The 18,985-nt window shown below is 35.7% G+C and overlaps 1 protein-coding gene and 1 pseudogene across 4 annotated transcripts in view; one reads left to right on the top strand and one right to left on the bottom strand.

The window, feature by feature from the left end:
- LRBA (LPS responsive beige-like anchor protein) overlaps nt 1–18,985 on the top strand; it is a 785,855-nt gene that overhangs the window by 73,841 nt on the left and 693,029 nt on the right. For all 4 annotated transcript variants that reach the window (XM_049632267.1, XM_049632266.1, XM_049632264.1 and 1 more), the window contains exons 3-4: nt 17,305–17,536; nt 17,751–17,851. In XM_049632267.1, coding sequence (XP_049488224.1) covers nt 17,305–17,536; nt 17,751–17,851 — 333 coding nt within the window. The remainder of the gene's footprint in view (nt 1–17,304; nt 17,537–17,750; nt 17,852–18,985) is intronic.
- LOC125923533 (Y-box-binding protein 1-like) lies at nt 2,817–3,651 on the bottom strand (annotated as a pseudogene).

Raw genomic sequence — 18,985 nt, 5'->3', positions numbered from 1 at the left:
TTTCTTTCTTTCTTTCTTTCTTTCTTTCTTTCTTTCTTTCTTTCTTTTTCATTTGCATCCAAGTTAGCAGGTAGTGCAATAATGATTTCAGGAGTAGATTCCTTAATGTCCCTTACCCATTTAGCCCATCCCCCCTCCCACAACCTCTCCAGTAACCCTCTGTTTGTTCTCCGTATTTAAGTCTCTTTGGGAATGCAAGCTGGTGCAGCCACTCTGGAAAACAGTATGGAGGTTCCTCAAAAAATTAAAAATATAACTACCCTACGACCCAGCAATTGTACAACTAGGTATTTATCGAAGGGATACAGGTGTGCTGTTTCGAAGGGGCACATGCACCCCAATGTTTATAGCAGCACTATCAACAATAGCCAAAGTATGGAAACAGCCCAAATGTCCATCGACAGATGAATGGATAAAGAAGGTGTGGTATATATATACAATGGAGTATTACTCGGCAATCGAAAAGGATGAAATCTTGCCATTGGCAACCACGTGGATGGAACTAGAGGGTATTATGCTAAGCGAAATTAGTCAGAGAAAGACAAATATCCTATGGCTTCACTCATATGAGGAATTTAAGATACTAAACAGATGAACACAAGGGAAGGGAAGCAAAAAGAATATAAAAACAGGGAGGGGGACAAAACATAAGAGACTGTTAAATATAGAGAACAAACAGAGGGTTGCTGGATGGGTTGTGGGAGGGGGGATGGGCTAAATGAGTAAGAGGCATTAAGGAATCTACTTCTGAAATCATTGTTGTACTATATACTAACTAATTTGGATGTAAATTAAAAAATTAAAAGTAAAAAAAAGGTCTCTTATGAAAAACAATATGTATTCTGTTGGGTTGAGTCTTATGTGTCAGTTCTTATTGGTTGATAGGAGTTCTAATTCTTGCAGATTATCTAAGAAGACAGTGAGGTAGGGACATTTACTTTTATAACATAATGATAGTACTTTCCTCAAAGTGAAGGAGAGCCCCATGGGAAAGATCATGAGTTTGTGTGGAAGACACTGATGTGTACACACATACACAACCACATACGTATACACACAGACACATGCTGATTTATATACACACATTCACACATACATACTTACAGTAAATATTGGAGTTTTGGGTAGTTTACCCAGAGAGTATAGAATATAGATCTGGGTGGGATTTTGCTCTTGGAGGAAAATCATCAAACATCCAGAGGAGAAGATAAGATTTCTGTCCACCTGGGGATAAAAGAAGGGATGCCAAAAGGGGGAATAATAATGCATAAAAAGTGGTGAGAGTACAATATAGATATACTTTACACATTGTATAATTTTGCTTTTGGTCTAGATAAATTGCTGTGGGCAAGTCTTTTCTTAGTTATCAATCAAGTAGATATCTAGCCTGATCATAAAGCTTAAGAAACCAGAACAGAAATAGTATATCATAATGTTTTATAATATGGTACAAAACCATATGATTCTGGAATGTAGATTCAGAATTGGTTATGTAGTGTGTTCAATAGTATCTTAATTGGAAAAAAATGTTTCTTATTAATCTTGACATGGTAAAAGTAGTAAATTTACAAATAATTGAAGACCAGGAAAGAAGAGGTGTGGAAGTTTGTGTGAGTGCATATTACATTTGATGGCTCTTATAAATGACTTGGGTTATTGTATTAAGGATTATTATGGTTTTGTTTTTAACCATTTTGAACCAATTGAGTGCAATAGGCAAAGAACCCCCCCCCCCCCTTACTCCCAAATTAGGCAAGATGGTGCTATGGGGTCATAGAGATAGAATGCTGCTGGTGAAAGTCTCCATTATTAGGGTTTATTATGTCTCGTGTGAGTCAATTAAATAATTGGCTACATTTAATTTACTACAGTTATTATTTGATAGCATGTACTTTCCCAAAAAGTGTTCTACAAAATACAAATTCTAAGTTTATGTAGGGCAAGAATTCTCTGTTCATATGGGTCAAGTGAAGTTAAATGTACTTGAGAACCTCATCAAGCCTTTTTACATAAAGTTTGAAGTTATCAGAGGGAGTATGCTATGTAGTTTTTTTCCATCAAATTGATTTGATATGGGTGGAATTATGCAAAGAACCATTCTTTCACAGTGACTATTGGATATGTTGCATAGTTGACTGGAGTAGTCTTTGATAAGTTCTCTTAATATGATTAATAAATGGAGGTGTGATAGGATACACAAAATGTTGCTCTTAGTTACTTGCTCCTAGTTTAAAAAAAGGGAATTGAGTTTAATGAAATAAGTTTTTTTCTTCTTTTAGTGCTTAAAAAAAGATTTATAGTAAAGAACAGAGAAAATAGGATATATAAATACCCTCAACTTAGAACAAATTTGCTTTGGGTTAGAAAAATGTCTTTATACATAGAGTCACATACATAATTTTATATAAACACATACATGTTATTGTATATACATGTATAAACTTACATGTATGATTCTTGTTTTTCCTTATCTTTTTAAACTTTGTTCTGTGTTCTGCCTCTTTCTCTCCATGGCCAGTTTCTCCTGTGCTCTCCTACAAAGTGAGCAATGTTGACAGCCATGTTTATAGACTTCTGTATTTTATGGACATTTAATCCAGTAGATCAAGTATACTGATAGTTGTGTGTGTGTAATGAAGGAGTTCTCAGCTAGTTTAGTGATGGTAGTAAAGAGGAAGAGGGACAAATTTAAGAAATTTTAGGAGGTAGAGTCAGCAGGAAGAGCTGGAAGAGCAGAGTTGAAGATGCCATGTGGGAGGATTACCAACTGGGGTAGCAATCATAGCAGGGTTAGGGAGAAGATCATCAGTTATGTTTTAGCCATGTTTATTGTGAAGCAGTATGTGTAGATGTCTACAAGCAATAGGACATGAGTTTAAGAAATTGGGGAAGAAGCTAAGTTGAGTTGTAGTAGTCGTATCTGGAAGTCTCTTTGATGTGATTTGTTTCTGTCTCACTGGTCTACTTTGTTCTCCTGTACCCTGCTTGTCAGCACCCTCAACCCCTTCTCTCTGCACCGGAGGGTTGGAAGACTTGTTGACGCTCAGAGGGTCTCCACATGTAGAAACATCACCTGCAGGATGGCCAGCACAGTGGGGCCAGACCTTTGAGAGCACTCTCCGAGTCCTTTCCGCACTCACAGTAGTTTGGTAATTCTGTGGGTAATTGTGGGGAGGACTTCTGCGAAGGAAAGTGTCCATAATTGTCAGGGTCTGCTGTGTATTTACTGCATTGCACTGGAGCTCCCATAGGACCTGTGACCTTTGCTGCTACCACACCCTTTTCTCCTTCAACAACATCAACTCCACAGCCTCTCCATCTCCTACTGCGAAGTACTGAGCAGGTACTTCCAGGGGTTATTTTTTTATGGCAGTCTCGTGTACAAATACATTTTCTTCAGTGTCATTCCTGTGGATGAAATCATATCTGTTTCTTACAGTGAACTATTTTACTGTTCCCAAAACAGATTATCTTGCCGTCCCTTTTCGCAGGCACCGATGATGTGAGGTCGCCTGAGCCCTTGCTCCCTGCGCGGTTGCTCGTGCTTGGAGTCCTCAGAGCAGAGGGTGGGGCGGCGGGGGCTGCTGCTACTTCTGGGCCTAGTGGTTGCGTGGATTTGCCTGCTTGCGCAGCTGTGCCTTTTCCCAGCATGTTATGGTTAACTAGGCCGGTGGCGGTGGTGGGGCTGCTCAGGGCTCTCTGGGGTGTGCTCCCTCTGTGGATCGAACTTGATACTATTTTTGAAGTGAGATTTTTAATAGCAGATGGAAGGATGTGTGAGTTCTTTAATCCTCATCTAAGAGGATGTGCCTTAATTGAGATACTTTTAGTTTATTTAATTGTCACATCAACTTTAAGAGATGGGTACCATTATTATCCTAATTTTACAGGTGAGGAAGTGAGCCATAGAGAGGTGAACTATCCTGCCCTTGCCCTTATACTTGGTATCTGGTAGAACCAGGAGTCAAATGTGGTCTGGCTCCAAAGGATATGCTCTTAACCACTGTTCTAAGAGTAGCTGTGTTTTTGAAAACACTCAAGCTATAATTGTTTATGGTTAAGGATGTTGGACAAAATGCAGTTTGGGAGTGACTCATGAAAGTACTATCATTAAAATTAAGATCTCACACCAAAAGGTAGATATTTTACTCATCTTTCATTGTGGATACTTGATACTGTATACCTGATCTATTTTATATCCTTATTGTGTAGCTTTCTTTCCCTCAGTTTTGATAGGATACATCAGTTGCACACAATTTGATTTTTGTAGATACAAATTAAGAAGCATTATTTTTTCCTGTTTTGTTTTCCACATATTCTGTGCATATTGAAAAGATTAAATTATCTTTTCTCTCCCTTATATTCAAAGAAAATATGTATGTACTTCTTTTGAGACATGGAAATGTGTCATAAATATATGACTTTGAAAGTTAAATCCTTTTGTAACTCCATCTTACAAGATAGCCACCACTAATAGTCTGCTGTATATCCTTCAGGCTTTTTCTATAGAAATAACTGCCATACATAATGCATAAATATGATATGTGTATGTGAGAGGTGTATAAAATAGACTTTTGGCTGATTGGGAAATTCATATGAGGATGAAACCAAATACCACCATTTTAGAAGGCATTTTGGAGATAAATGAATACTTGTAAAACTATGGAAATTTTTAATTCTTACTGAAGTTTTCTTATTGAACATTTTAGTAAAGTTTTGTACATCTCGTATTCTAATTCAGAGAATACTTTCTTGGCAACGCAGAGTAGTACATTGCTCTTGTGGTCACGGAATGGCACATTTGTAAGCCTAAATAGCCTCTCTTTACGCTGATGTAAACTGTGGGGTAAGATATTATTTTGACTGACTATCAGTAAAGGGCTGTTGTAAAGCAAAGGGTGATGATTATGTTGCCATCAACATACTGAACTTTCTTCTTTACTATTACCTGGCTAAGGTAAAGCCTTACTGTGTTTTGTTCAGTGTTAGGAATGATCTTAAAGGCGTGTGTGTGAATCAAGTTATAATGTAAGCAAATCTCTTACCATTCTGTATTATTTATTATTTATTTATATAGTAAAACTGTGCCATAGTAAGACATGTGGAGTCTGAAAGTTCAGATGTGTAAAATTTAGGATGGGGCTAATTTGAGATTAAATTCAATAATTTTAGTCTATGTGTTTTAAAAAGCACAAAAGTAAAATAACTGAAATTTGATACTATACACAGCTGAGTTGAGAAAGTGTGAAATGATAAGAAGGCATTTTCTCATAATTCTGTCCTCCAGTCATTGAATTTTATCCTACCACTTGAGATTTTTGATTGCAGAGTATGAGGCAGAGGACAATAACCAGTTATTTGAATTCATTTATCACAGGCTTTTACCCTATTAGTAAACGCTTTTTTTTTTTGCTTTAAAAAAAGAATATAATGTTCTATCTGCAGTTTTTAAACTCATATTAAGTGACAGTCTGTTTTCCTCTTATTTAGCTATTTGTATTCTCAATCATTTTTATGTGTATAATTAATAGCTTTCATAATAACTAATTAGTGCAGTATTTAACTTTTACAGTAGGAAATGTACATTTATTCTAGACTTTTTTTTTAAGTTTATTTTGAGAGAGACAGAGAGTGCGAGTGGGGGAGGGGCGGAGAGAGCAGGAGAATCCCAAGCAAGCTCCATGCTGTCAGTTCAGAGTCCGTGGCAGAGCCTGTTGTGGGGCTCAAACTCACACAACTGTAAGATCATGACCCGAGCTGAAATCAAGAGTTAGTTGGATGCTTAACCGACTGACCCACCCAGGCACCCTATCTGATAGACGTTTAATGTATAGCACATGTAACGAGATTTTTACTCCAGAATGTCTGTGTTTGAGAGTGACTGTATTAAATCCAAATGACTTGTCCTTTTCATATTACTGATACTGTTATGTTGATTATTTATGATGTTAATATACTTGATAATATAATCATTTGTCACCTAAACTTTAGGAATGCCTGAAGTGATGCATAAGTGGGCATCTAGCTAAAACTAAGCAACATAATTTGGCCTGATACTTACACTGAAGCTAAATGTTCATGTTATTTAATTGAAATTTTATTGTATTTTTAAAGAAATACGATCATAATGTATGTACTGATTTGTAAATTTAGTAGTAGGTCTTGAATACCATGACATACTAACATATATAGATTTATATTCTTTTTAAAGGTTACATGGTATTCCCTTATACGGATATACCATCATTTATATGTTTGTTTCTGTATTGGTGGATATTTAGGCTATTTCCAGTGTTTTATTTTTACAAACAGTGCTGCAATATAAATTTTTGTATCTTAATTTCTGAGCCTTTCTGTATATAATTTTGTAGATGATATTTTTATTTTTAAATTTTTTTGAATGTTTATTTATTTTTGTAAGATAGAGTGACAGAGCATGAGCAGGGGAGAAGCAGGGGAAAGGGAGACACAGAATTCAAAGCTGGCTCCAGGTTCTGAGCTGTCAGCACAGAGCCTGACGCGGGGCTCGAACTCACAGACCATGAGATCATGACCTGAGCCAAAGTTGGACACTTAACCAACTGAGCCACCCAGGTGCCCCGATGATATTTTTATAAGTGGTTGAATTGTTAGGCCCTGCCTATATTGAGTTCTGTATGCCTCTCAGCTCTCAGAGTGATTGGATATGTAAGATGAGAAAAGAACTGTCCAGTATCCATGATTTAGAGTATAACTTCATGCCAAAGTTCATATTGTTAGCCATTCTTGTTTAGGATTTTTTTTCTGCCTCCTTCCTGATACAGAGATGTGGAGTATGATTTTAAAGCCTGGCTATGCTTTTTTGTCAGTTTCATTTTTTCTCTTCTCATTGCCAAAACTGTCCTCTTGCCATATCAGCTGCTTTTTTCCCCCATTGATACTGTCTTTTCAGTTTTGTCTAAATATTTTCAGTAGCAGTCATTCTCATTTCTTATATATTTGAAACTAAAATTCACTCAGCTTAAGTGATCTTAAATTTTATGTAAGATAGTTGCTATTTGGAAAAAAAAAATAGTTCTTGGCTGGGCATCTGTTCCTATATATTTAAACCTTTAGCATAGAATATTTGAGATAGGAAATATTAAAAACAATTTTTTAAAGTTTTTATTTAAGTAATCTCTACACCCAGCATGGGGCTCAAACTCACGACCCTGACACCCTGAGATCAAGAGTTGCATGCTCCAACTGAGCCAGCTAGGAGCCCCAAGATAGGAAATATTTTCTGATTAACTCTCAAATAATCATAAAACTCAGTAAACAGAGTTCCTGTATTCTTCAAACATTTTGGGTAGTAGAGATTTAGTACATTCTGCTGAGTATTACTCTTCTACTTAAACATATGTATTACAGTAAATTCTTATCACAGTTATAGACCCCAACGTACATTGTTTGGTTGTTATTCGACTTTAAAGTCTGCTGTAACTTATCAGAGCTTTCATTATTTCGTTTGAATAAATTTAATACCTGAAGTCTTTAGTCTTTTGATGCTAGAATATCCACTGATATCTTTGTCTGTGAAAATTTGGTATTATTGTATCATTTATCTCATTAAAATTAGCCCTCTTGAAATATTGTTTAGACAAATGTACTACAACGGCAATTTATCTAGAGATATTTCATGGAACAGAATTGCTGTGTTCTGGTGTGTGTATATTCATATCTGTTATAACTTTGTGATACATTTTTCTAAAGCACAAAATGAATTATAGTCACTTAAGTTAAATGCAAAGTTCTAAGTCATATTTAGAACAAGGAACTGTCCAAGATCGCTCTCTCTGTTAATCCACTCATTCATTTATGCACCATTTATTGAACATCTGTATATTAAATAGGTTGGTGTTCTTTAAGCAGTGGAATCCACATATAATAGCAACTGCACGAAATAGAGGTTTTATTTTTCTCACATAACAAGGAATTTGAGATAGGCAGTTGCTGGTATTAGTGGCTGTGCTTAATAAGGTTCTATTTAGGGGTGCCTGGGTGGCTTAGTTGGTTAAGCATCCGACTTCGGCTCAGGTCATGATCTCGCGGTCTGTGAGTTCAAGCCCCGCATCGGACTCTGTGCTGACAGCTCAGAGCCTGGAGCCTGCTTCTGATTCTGTGTCTCCCTCTCTCTGCCCCTCCCCCACTCATGCTCTGTCTCTCTCTGTCAAAAATAAATAAACTTAAAAAAAAAAAAGGTTCTATTTAATAAGCTTAAAGAGCTAAACGCTTTCTACCTTTCCTTTTACTATTCTTCATGCATTGGCTTTCTCTCTATGCTTGTGCTTGTAAGCTTCGTGATATGAAGATGGCTACTGTACCTTTGGACATGACATTTTTGTTCAAGGGAGTGAGGAAGGTAGAAGAACAAAGGGTTATGCCAGCTACATCTGTTTTCTTTTTATCAAGCAAACCAAATCGTTTCATTAACACCTTTCAGCCTTTCTCATATCTGCTTGCCAGAACTTCTCATGGCCATTCAGATGCTAAGGATGCTGGAAAAGTAAGCATTTATCTTTCCAATCTTTGTAGTGGCAGAAAACTAGAGAGGAGGGGTTTAGGTGTTTGAGTTCTGTAATGTTTTTATACATCAAGTTAATAGCTTTCAAAATAACAGGTTATTATTGCATTTCACTTAAAATTTTTATTTTTAAATGTTTATTTTTGAGAGAGAGAGAGAGAGAGAGAGACAGACAGACAGACACAGACACAGAGAGACGGACGGATCCCAAGCAGGGGAGGGCAGAGAGTGAGGTAGACATAGAATGCGAAGTAGGTTCCAGGCTCTGAGCTGTCAGCACAGAGCCCGACATGGGGCTTGAACTCATGAACCTTGAGATCATGACCTGAGCCAAAGTGGGACGCTTCACCGGCTAAGCAACTCAGGTGCCACTCGCTTTTTTTTTTTTTTTTTAATGTTTATTTATTTTTGAGAGAGAGTGTGTGAGGGTAGGGGAGGGACAGAGAGAGAGGGAGACAGAGAATCCAATGCAGGGCTCTAACTCAAGAATTGTGAGATCATAATCTGAGCCAAAATTGGACGCTTAACTGACTGAGCTACCCAGGCACCCCTTAGTCTTTTTTTTTTTTTTAAAGTAGGCTCCACACCCAACATGGAGTCCATTGTGGGGCTTGAACTCACCACCCTGAGATTATGACGTATGCTGAAATCAAGAGTCGCATGCCCTACCAACTGAGCCAGCCAGGCCACCTCTATTTCATTCTTGAAACAAGAAATATTCGTTCATTCATCAGTTATCTGATAAGACTTTGGGCAAGAGATGCTGGGTTAGCCAGTCTGTATTACCTGTCACAGTCTATTAAATACAGTTGTTATACATTGTTGAAAGCCTGGTTCACCTACCTTAGTACCTTGTGAGTTTAGGCAAGTTAGTTATGTTTCAGATTCCTCATCTATTAAGTGAAGATAATAGAAGTTTTTGTAAGAGATAATTAAAAATGCTAATTTATGTAAAGCACTTAGCATAGTGTATAGCTTATAGTAATCACTCAATGCTTATATGTGGTTATTGTTTGTATTTTTAAATTATTTATTTTGTGTTGGGATTTAAAAAAATTGAAATAGTACAGAAACAGAGTAAAACAGTTTTCCCCAACTACTGTTAGCTGATTGATTTATAATTATATTAGTTATGTGTTGCTGTGTAACAAGTTATCTCAAAACTTTACAGCTTAAAGCAATAATAAATATTTACCAGCTCACAGTTTCTGTGGGTCAGGAATTTGGGAGCAAACTGGCAGGATAGTTCTGGCTTAGAGTCTCTAATGTTGCAATTCAGATGTTGGCTGAGGTTTTATTCATCTGAAGACTCAACTGGGGCTGGATGACCAGCTTCCAGGGCTACTTACTTGATTGGCAAGTTGATGCAAACTATTGGCTGGAGACCTCAGTTCCCCTCCAGGTGGGCCTTTTACATAGCTTCTTGAATATCCTCATGACATGGTGACTGATTTTTTTCTTAGAATAAGTGATACAAGGGAAGCCATAAAGTTCTTAATGACATAGCCTTGAACGTCACTGGTTACTTCAGCTGAACTCTCTTGGCATGTAGAACAGCCCTAATTAAGTGTGGGAGGGCATTTCTTTTGCTGTACTTGTGTTCTGGTTTGTAGAGGAAGGGATGGGACAGTTTGATTGCTTTTGATTGCTGATATTTTCTTTTTCCTTAAAGCAATCTTAATTTGAGATGTCTCTTTTTTTTGATTAATAACTATGTTCTTAATCATAGAAAGGAACTTATGAAAAACAAATAGGTTGCTTTAAGCCATTCACCTGAAGATTTGAAAAGCCTATCTAATGTAAAACATTAGATAATTCTGTGATATTATTCATGGCAATAAGATTCAAGAATACAATTATATTATCCAGTGTTTCTCAGAAAAGCCTTTGGAAGAATGTTACTCCTGTGAAAAGCTCTTGTCAGAAAAAAAAGATTCCATTGTTAAATAAATTGTAGGAAATCCATGCATTGGTTATCTAACTTTTGGAGACATAAAAATATAGTAGCATATCGTATTGTGAATATGAATATTGTGGCAATCCTATTGTGTAAACATCTCTAGCCTTGTTTAATCCAGTATTTCTCAGACTACATGGAAACTTTTTGCTTAATACTGCTTTTGTAGACATGTCGTAGTTCAGTGAAAATTTTTAAATTTTATGAAAGGTAAAATGAACAGGGAGAAATGAGATGGTTTTGTTACTTTCTCTAGTACATGAGTTATTGAAAACTATAAAGATGATAATTCATTATCAGTAAAACATGCTTTTTACTATAGTGACGTTTTTCTTTTAATTTTCTTGTATTACATGACTTTGCCATTTTAATTCTACATTGTTGCTTCTAGTTGGAGGATCTTATTTTTCTCTTGTCTTTGATACAAATGGCAAATGGCTTGAGGTTTTTATTTTGTTTGTTTGTTTTTTTTAAGATTTACTAAGACATAGAGGTAGGGGCACTTGGGTGGCTCAGTTGGTTAAATGTACGGCTTTATTCAGGTCATCATCTCATGGTTTGGTTTGTGGTGAGTTTGAGCCCTGCGTTGGGCTCTGTGCTGTCAGTAAGGAACCCGCTTCAGATCCTCTGTCCCCCTCTCTCTCTGCCCCTACCCTGTGTACATGTGTGTGCTCTATCTCAAAAATGAACATTTAAAAAAAAATGACATACAGTTAAATTCACCCTTTTTAGGTATACGGTTTTATGAAATGTGGCAGATATATTTGTGTATCGAGTACCACAATCAAGATACCAAAATTTCATTACTCTCAAGTCTTCTCATGATTTTTTTGATTAATTCTGTCCCTCTATCCTCAGCCCCTGGCAACACTGATCCAGTTTCTCTCCCTGTACTTTTGCCTTTTCCAGAATGTCATATAAATGAAATCATACAATATGTAGCTTTTGTGTATAACTTGCTGGACTTAGCATAATGTTTTTGATATTAATTTGTATTGTAAATGATACCAATAATTTGTTCCTTATTATTGCTGGTAAGTATTCTATTGTATGATTGTACCACAACTTGTTTATCCATTTACTAGTTGGTGGACATTTGAATTGTTTCTAGTTTTTGGTGATTATGAATAAAGCTTCCGTAAACATTCATGTACAGATCTTTATGTGGACAAATGAATTTATGAAATTGTTGTCAGGATCCATAGATCTTTCTGTTCTGTTATATTCAACATGAGACTTATGACATAGATTCCAAGATAACTACTCTAGTTCTTGCTGTTTTTCAGTGGCTTACATAAGAGGAAGGAGGAAAGTTGCAAAGATAAGTTGTGTTCTTTCCTTTAAGAGTAATAGCCAGAAGTTGCACATACTACTGCCTGTCCTCATTGGTCAGAACTTGGTGACATGGCAGGTAATGTCAAGGAAATCTAGAAAGGAAATTTTTTGCCTGGGTCTCATGTACCAGACTAGAAACTCTATATTATTATAGAAGAAGAAAAAAATGTAAATTGGGAGATGTTACAGTCTGTGACACAGCATTGTAATTTCCCCTCAACTTCACCCTATTAATAAGTTTCTGGTGACTATAGACATGTGTAAGGTCACATTCATTTAGGTTTGGATTCTTAGGGACAAATTGGATACTTTGAGATTAGCACTTTTTAAAAAGTAAATACATTTTTGAAGGATGCATATAAATAAAAGAAGCTTACTCTTGATTTACTTTACAAATGAGTAGTCAGGTTCAGAGACAAAATGTGATTTGTCACAAGAAATAGAAAATATCTAGTTGGGGCATAAATTGTGATTGCACTCTGTCCGAGTTTTCTGCTATACCTTTCTCTGGCCACGTCTTTGAGGAAAAATTAGGAAAGATTATACAGAAAATATAGCTTTACTTTGAAGCATTAGAATTTTCTCTGTATTACAGTTTTTCCAGTTTTATAAATCTTTTGAAGAGAAGATAATTATTTTTCATCTGTATGTGTTTCTTGGTATTCTGAAAATACAACTGACTTAGATTTAAAATATTTTATTAATATAACCATTGAAGAAAGTAATCATCATGCCCAATTAAAATCCTAATTCAAAACTTGTGAAGGTTGATTTGAATTCTTTGAATAATATGCTTTAAAATTTCTATAATCTTGTACATTAAACTATAACCTATAGAAAGCATGTTATGCCACCCTGAAGGTTGCTATAAAAATTGTTTATGAAGTTCAGGCCAAGACTAAAATATGTTGAAATGGAGAGTTGTGAAAAATGTTCTGTATGGCATAGGAGACCAAATCATGCTAAAATGCAGAAAAAGACTATACATCAGTTTCTAGGCTACATTATTCAAAAAAATACAACCATAAAAAAGGTAATAAGATTACATTTTCACATTTCACGGCTAGTAAAGTGCATTAGGCTGCTCAGATATTCATAACTTACTATGACATTTGGGAAGATTACATTTTGTAGTGCAGAGCCATTACTACAGCTCAGATAATAACTAGCCAATGCCTAGACTTGGATTATGATCCTTGTCATTGAAAACAAATTTGTGTTTTGAAGGTTGATCAGCTTCAAATAACTATTAGAAAGGGTTAACGTGACATACTGTAGACCCTGTGCATGCTTTTTAGGTATAATAGATATGCATACATATAGTATATCAAATATGCCACACATTTGTATGTACCAATTTCTGCCATCAATTTTCTCCTTGAAAGGTATATTTTATAATATTTAACGCAATGGAGAAATATTTAAAACACCTGTCTGGATACTGCTCTCACAGTATAAACTCAATTTAAAAGCTGGTGAAATATTTGGGTTTTTTTTGAAATTACTTTAAAAAATTAATTCTGTAGCTTCTTGGAAGGGTGGTTACGGGTAGAAATAAACACAGATTAAAATGAAAGATTGATGTAAGTAATATTAAAGGTGAAGGTAAGGTCTTCTAAGTTAGTTGCAACTAGATTTTTGACTATTTAGACCTGTGTGGAGAATGTCCAAACATGTATATATTAAAAACTCTCCCTTTGCTCTTTTCCCCCAGATGCTTATTTGACTTTCCAGAGGCAATCACCATTTAATTTTTTTGTTTTAATGCTTATTTAGATTAGAGAGTGTGAGCATGGGAGGGGAAGAGAGAGAGAGGGAGACACAGAATCAGAAGCAGGCTCCAGGCTCTGAGCTGTCAGCACAGAGTCCGATGTGGGGCTTGAACCCATGAAATGGGAGATCATGATCTGAGCTGATGTCGGACACATAACTGACTGAGCCACCCAGGCACCCTGGCAATCACTAGTTTCTTGTGTATCATGCTTAGGTAATACTTACATATCCATATCCATATCCATATCCATATCCATATCCATATCCATATCCATATGTTTTGCATTCAAATTGTAGCCTACTGTTCACTTTTTTTTTTATCTTGATTTTCTCACCTAAACAATGTATTTTAGAGATTTCTTCATGTCAGATGGAGCTGCCTTATTCTTTTCAGTGCCTGCATCATATATATCATTATATAGTCATATATGACTTTGCTAACCATTACCTTATAATGTGTTTTTAAATTTTTTATGTTTTAAATTTTATTAAAAAATATTTTTTAACATTTATTTATTATTGAGAGATAGAGAGAGAGAGCATGAGCATGAGAAGGGCAGAGAGAGGAGGAGACACAGAATTTGAAGGAAGCTCCATCCTCTGAGCTGTCAGCACAGAGCCTGATGCAGGGCTCGACCCCACCAACTGAGCCGAAGTTGGATGCTTAACCGACTGAGCTACCTAGGCGCCTCACCCTTGTAATGTTTTTTTGAGGGATTGTTTCTTCTATTTTCTGTTCAAAATGTACTACAATGTTCTTATATCTAACATAATTACCTAAATATATCTGTAGAATAAATTTCTAGTTGTTAAGACAGTTATTTGTGTGTGGCTTCTTCTATTTAACATTATTCTTTTGAGATTATTTTTATTTATTTATTTTTCTTTTTCAAGAGGACATTGATGTATATTGGTAACTGTGTTAGTAGTTCCAATATCAAATATTTTTCTCATTTATAGTAATTTTTCAGTTGAAGTCCTTGGTTTTGCAGATATGTATCACATCATCTCAAAACAATTGTAATTTAAATTCCTCCATTCTGATATTTATACTTGTTGCTCCCTTTTGACCAACTGTGTCTTCTGTACCTTCAGAATAATATCAAATGATGGTGATAATAGTGCATCCTAATCTTGTTTCTGACTTTCATGAGACTCATTCCAATTTTCCTATTTGAGCATGATGCTGGCTTTTCAGGTGTGATTGTTACATTGTATTCTTCAAGGAAGTCTTTTACTATTAATAAATGTAATAAAGTATGATGGAAATATTAAACCACCATTTAGCAATGCCACAGTAATAACATTTACAGGTAAGATCCATCAATCAATGCATAAAGCTGGAATAAACTCTATTTAGTTGTGTCTGTTATTCTTTAATGAGCTGTTGTATTTTGTTTTGTAATGTATGGTGAAAAACAAGATACTTGTATAGCCTCAAGGTGTTTCCACAAGATGAGTAATAATTTAAACATGAAATATAGTAACTTTAAGATGGAAAAAGAAAATCTGACAAACACCATCTTTTTTTTTAAAATTTTTTTTTCTTAACGTTTATTTATTTTTGAGACAGAGAGAGACAGAGCATGAACAGGGGAGGGGCAGAGAGAGAGGGAGACACAGAACCCAAAGTAGGTTCCAGGCTCTGAGCCATCAGTTCAGAGTCCGACGTAGGGCTCGAACTCACAGACCATGAGATTGTGACCTGAGCTGAAGTCGGACGCTTAACCAACTGAGCCACCCAGGCGCCACGACAAACACCATCTTAAACAACTGGTCAAAGCTAACTTTAACCAGAAGTGAGGCATAATGACAATTAGGTACCATTGAAATGATATGCTGAGTAGGACATACATCACTTCTGGGATATTTTTGCCAAAAATGCATAACCTGAATTTAAACATGAAAAAAATGTCCATATTGGAAAAGTGTATAAAATATCTGGCAAATATGCTTCAAAAACATCAAAAACATGAAAGTCAAAGGATGCCTGTGCACCGGTCTCAGTATGGAGAAGACTAGGGGGGTACTGATTGTGGATCAGAAAAAGGACTTGAGGGCAAGAAGTGGCAACATTTGAAGAAGATCTGTAGATTTGTTGGTAGTAGTATATCAATGTTAAGTTTATGGTTTTAATTATTTTATTATGATTATATAATATACTCATATTACGGGAAGCTTGGTAAAGGGTATACAGGAATTCTATACTATTTTGCAGCTTTTTGAACATTTGAGGTTATTTCAGAACAAAAAGCTAAAGACAAAACAAGCAAATAATATTCACAAAACCAAATAAAAAAAGAGTTCGTATGTAGTTAACAGAATTTTTGTGTGGATTAGAGAACCAAACATGTATACTTCATAGCCAGGACAATGTAGCTAGCAGAATTGGCCCAGTCACACCAAGGGGCTCTTTTAGCAGAAACCCAGCTGTCTTTTCCTAATGCTAGATATTACTGTTGATACAAAGAATTATACACTAAAATCTCTGCCAGAGCTTTCCCAGAAGAATCAAATGCTTTTACTACTGTACTAGCCAGGAATTCCTGTCTCCCTTCATGCACATTATTGTCTCATATTGTTCATTTTTTCATTTTTTTATTCCTCTTGCCCCTGTGTATCTTTGGCAGAACTTGGGAGAAACATCAATCCTTGGCTACAAGGAGTATTAATGGATTTTCTAATTCTGAACCTTCCTTGTTTTTCTGGAGTAAACTCTATTTGGTTGTGTCTGTTTTTCTTTTATGAGCTGTTGGATTTTGTTTTGTAAAAAGTTTGCTTTCTCCTAATTCTTGAGCACCTTTTGGGTTTAGGAATGCATAATGTAAAACTGAGATGTATTCAGAAAGACAGGAGTGTAGGTGAATCATGTATGTAATGTTTCTGACAGACATTTAAAAAAAATCTAGTTAGCAAGGATAGCTCTGCAAAGGTAATTCCAGAAGTAGTTTAATTCCTTTAAACGATGGGGATTTGTTAAAATTTAAAAAATTCTCTGTGGGAGGACACTGAGTGAGATAGCAACAACACAGGGATAGGTCAGTATATCTTTCTCTGGATGAATTTTTTTGATATTCTCAGTGAAATATATTTTGACTACTACTTTGGGGGTATGATTATGTTTAAGTTATTCTAATTATTGACGGAAAAAAAGGGATCAAAATCAATAGGTAAAATAAACTAGGAATTTGGAAAATATTAACTCTAAGTTCTGTATCCACTCTGAGTGTTTTCCAGCTTTTCATTTTTGTTGTGAGCTGTATTTTGTATAGGTAACAAGCACCTCTAGGTTGCTATGGGTAGTTCACAGAGTTCATAAGTCATAAATGAAATACTGATTTAGAAGCAGTTATAGAGCTAAAAGTTAGATCTTTATTGGTGTCAGGGCAATAGATAGTGGTTTACCTAAGATATCCTGTATTTCTTTTCTGTTGAAAATTATTTCCATTTTTATATTGCAACTCTTGCTTGACTTTGTGCTATCTTAACTTTGAATTTTCTTTAGAAGCTTTATTTTTTAGAGCTCTGTGTGTGTGTGTGTGTGTGTGCGCGCGCGCGTGTGCTTATGAACCCTTTTGTTGTAGAGAGTAGGAAAGAATGTGTATGGGTATGTACTGCCAACCTAAAGCTTAGGAGTGTGCTCTAGTTATATTGAAAAAGCACTAATGCTTTTAATTTTTTTCCCTCTTTTTGGAAGTTGGTAGGAGGGCAGTTTGATTTGGAAATGAATTTCATTATCCAAGAAGGTGAGAGTATCATCTGCATGGTGGACCTCCTAGAAAAATGTGACATTACTTGCCAAGCAGAAGTCTGGAGCATGTTTACAGCGATTCTGAAGAAAAGCATACGAAATCTTCAAGTCTGCACCGAAGTAGGCCTTGTTGAGAAAGTGCTTGGGAAAATTGAAAAAGTTGACAATATGATAGCAGGTATGATTTTTTTCTGTAGCACAATGGATGTGAAGAAATAAAGTTTGATTCTTAAATACTATATTTTTCCTATTTAGTAATATTTAAGAAATGTATGAGCATCTAACTTGTGCCTAGAACTTCAGTGTTTAAACTCTTAAATAAGCACAGTATATTTCAATCCTTTAAGGAATATAAGTTGATTAATTGTTTTGTTGTTTTCTTTTGTTTCCAGATCTTTTAGTTGACATGTTGGGAGTGCTGGCTAGCTATAATTTGACGGTTCGAGAACTAAAGCTATTCTTCAGTAAACTTCAAGGAGATAAAGGACAATGGGTAAAAAAAACCCTGAATACCCTTTGCTATTTGAAAGTTTCCCTCTCCTGAAATACATTAGTTGCTTTTAAGCACCTGTTATTATTATACAGGGGTAAATGTCAAATTGAAAGGAAGAGATCAATCAAAATAGAATTTAGGTCTTTATAGCTACTTTTGCCATGACCCAACACAGGTGTATACTAAAGAGAACTGAATGTCCCAGGCAGGCTCAAACTTGGCCCTTCTTCAAATTGTTAGTCTTCAGATATACAATTAACATTTATTAGAGGAAAAGGGTTAGGATAGAGAAGGAAAAGTGTTGGGTAGTCTGCCTCTCTTTTTTATTGACACGAGTAGTTTAGCTGTAGCCCTTAAACTTGAATAATCCACTCATTGAACAAAAGGTCTGCAGTTAATTGGATCCACCTTCCATAGTTGCAATTTAATGGTCCTTTGTAATGAATGGCAGTAGTGGTCAACTTATTTTGAACTCCAGGTGCCTTAGCAAACTGTTTTTTCCTACCACTTGGTTACTTACCTCTTAGAAGAATACTGGTAAATATTTTCTTCATTTTTTGTTGGATTTCTGGGGTTATTTTAGTGCTCTTTAGAGATTATTGCCCACAGCAACTGATTGCTAATCTAGCTCTGTTGAAATCTATCTAAATTGGTGCTTTGCAATTGTACACTTTAGTTTATTGTGTTACAATGGTTAGACTCTAGCTTCTTTATATCAAGTTCTAGCTCTCTGTCTATCTTTAAGATTTCAGGACTGGGAGCACCTGGCTGGCTCAGTTGGTAGGACATGCTACCTTTGATCTCAGGGTCATGAGTTCAAGCCCCACATTGGGTGTGGTGCTTACTTAAAAAATAAAAAAGCTTTCATCATTGATTTCTTAGCAATTTTATTATGTTTCTTGGAGTGGCTTACCTTGTGTTTATTCTTTTTTGTTGTTGTTGTTAATTTAAGTCCAAGTTAGTTAGCATATAGTGCAACAGTGATTTCAGGGGTAGATTCCTTAATGCCCCTTATCCATTTAGCCCATCCTCCCTCTCACAACCCCTCCAGTAACCCTCTGTTTGTTCTCCATATTTAAGAGTCTCTTATGTTTTGTCTCCCTCCCTGTTTTTATATTATTTTTGCTTCCCTTC

The sequence above is a fragment of the Panthera uncia genome, chromosome B1 (genome assembly GCF_023721935.1).
Source record: "Panthera uncia isolate 11264 chromosome B1, Puncia_PCG_1.0, whole genome shotgun sequence".
NCBI classification, from domain to species: domain Eukaryota; kingdom Metazoa; phylum Chordata; class Mammalia; order Carnivora; family Felidae; genus Panthera; species Panthera uncia.
The sequence above is the reverse complement of the archived record's forward strand: the minus strand, read 5'-3'. Positions and strand labels throughout refer to the sequence as shown.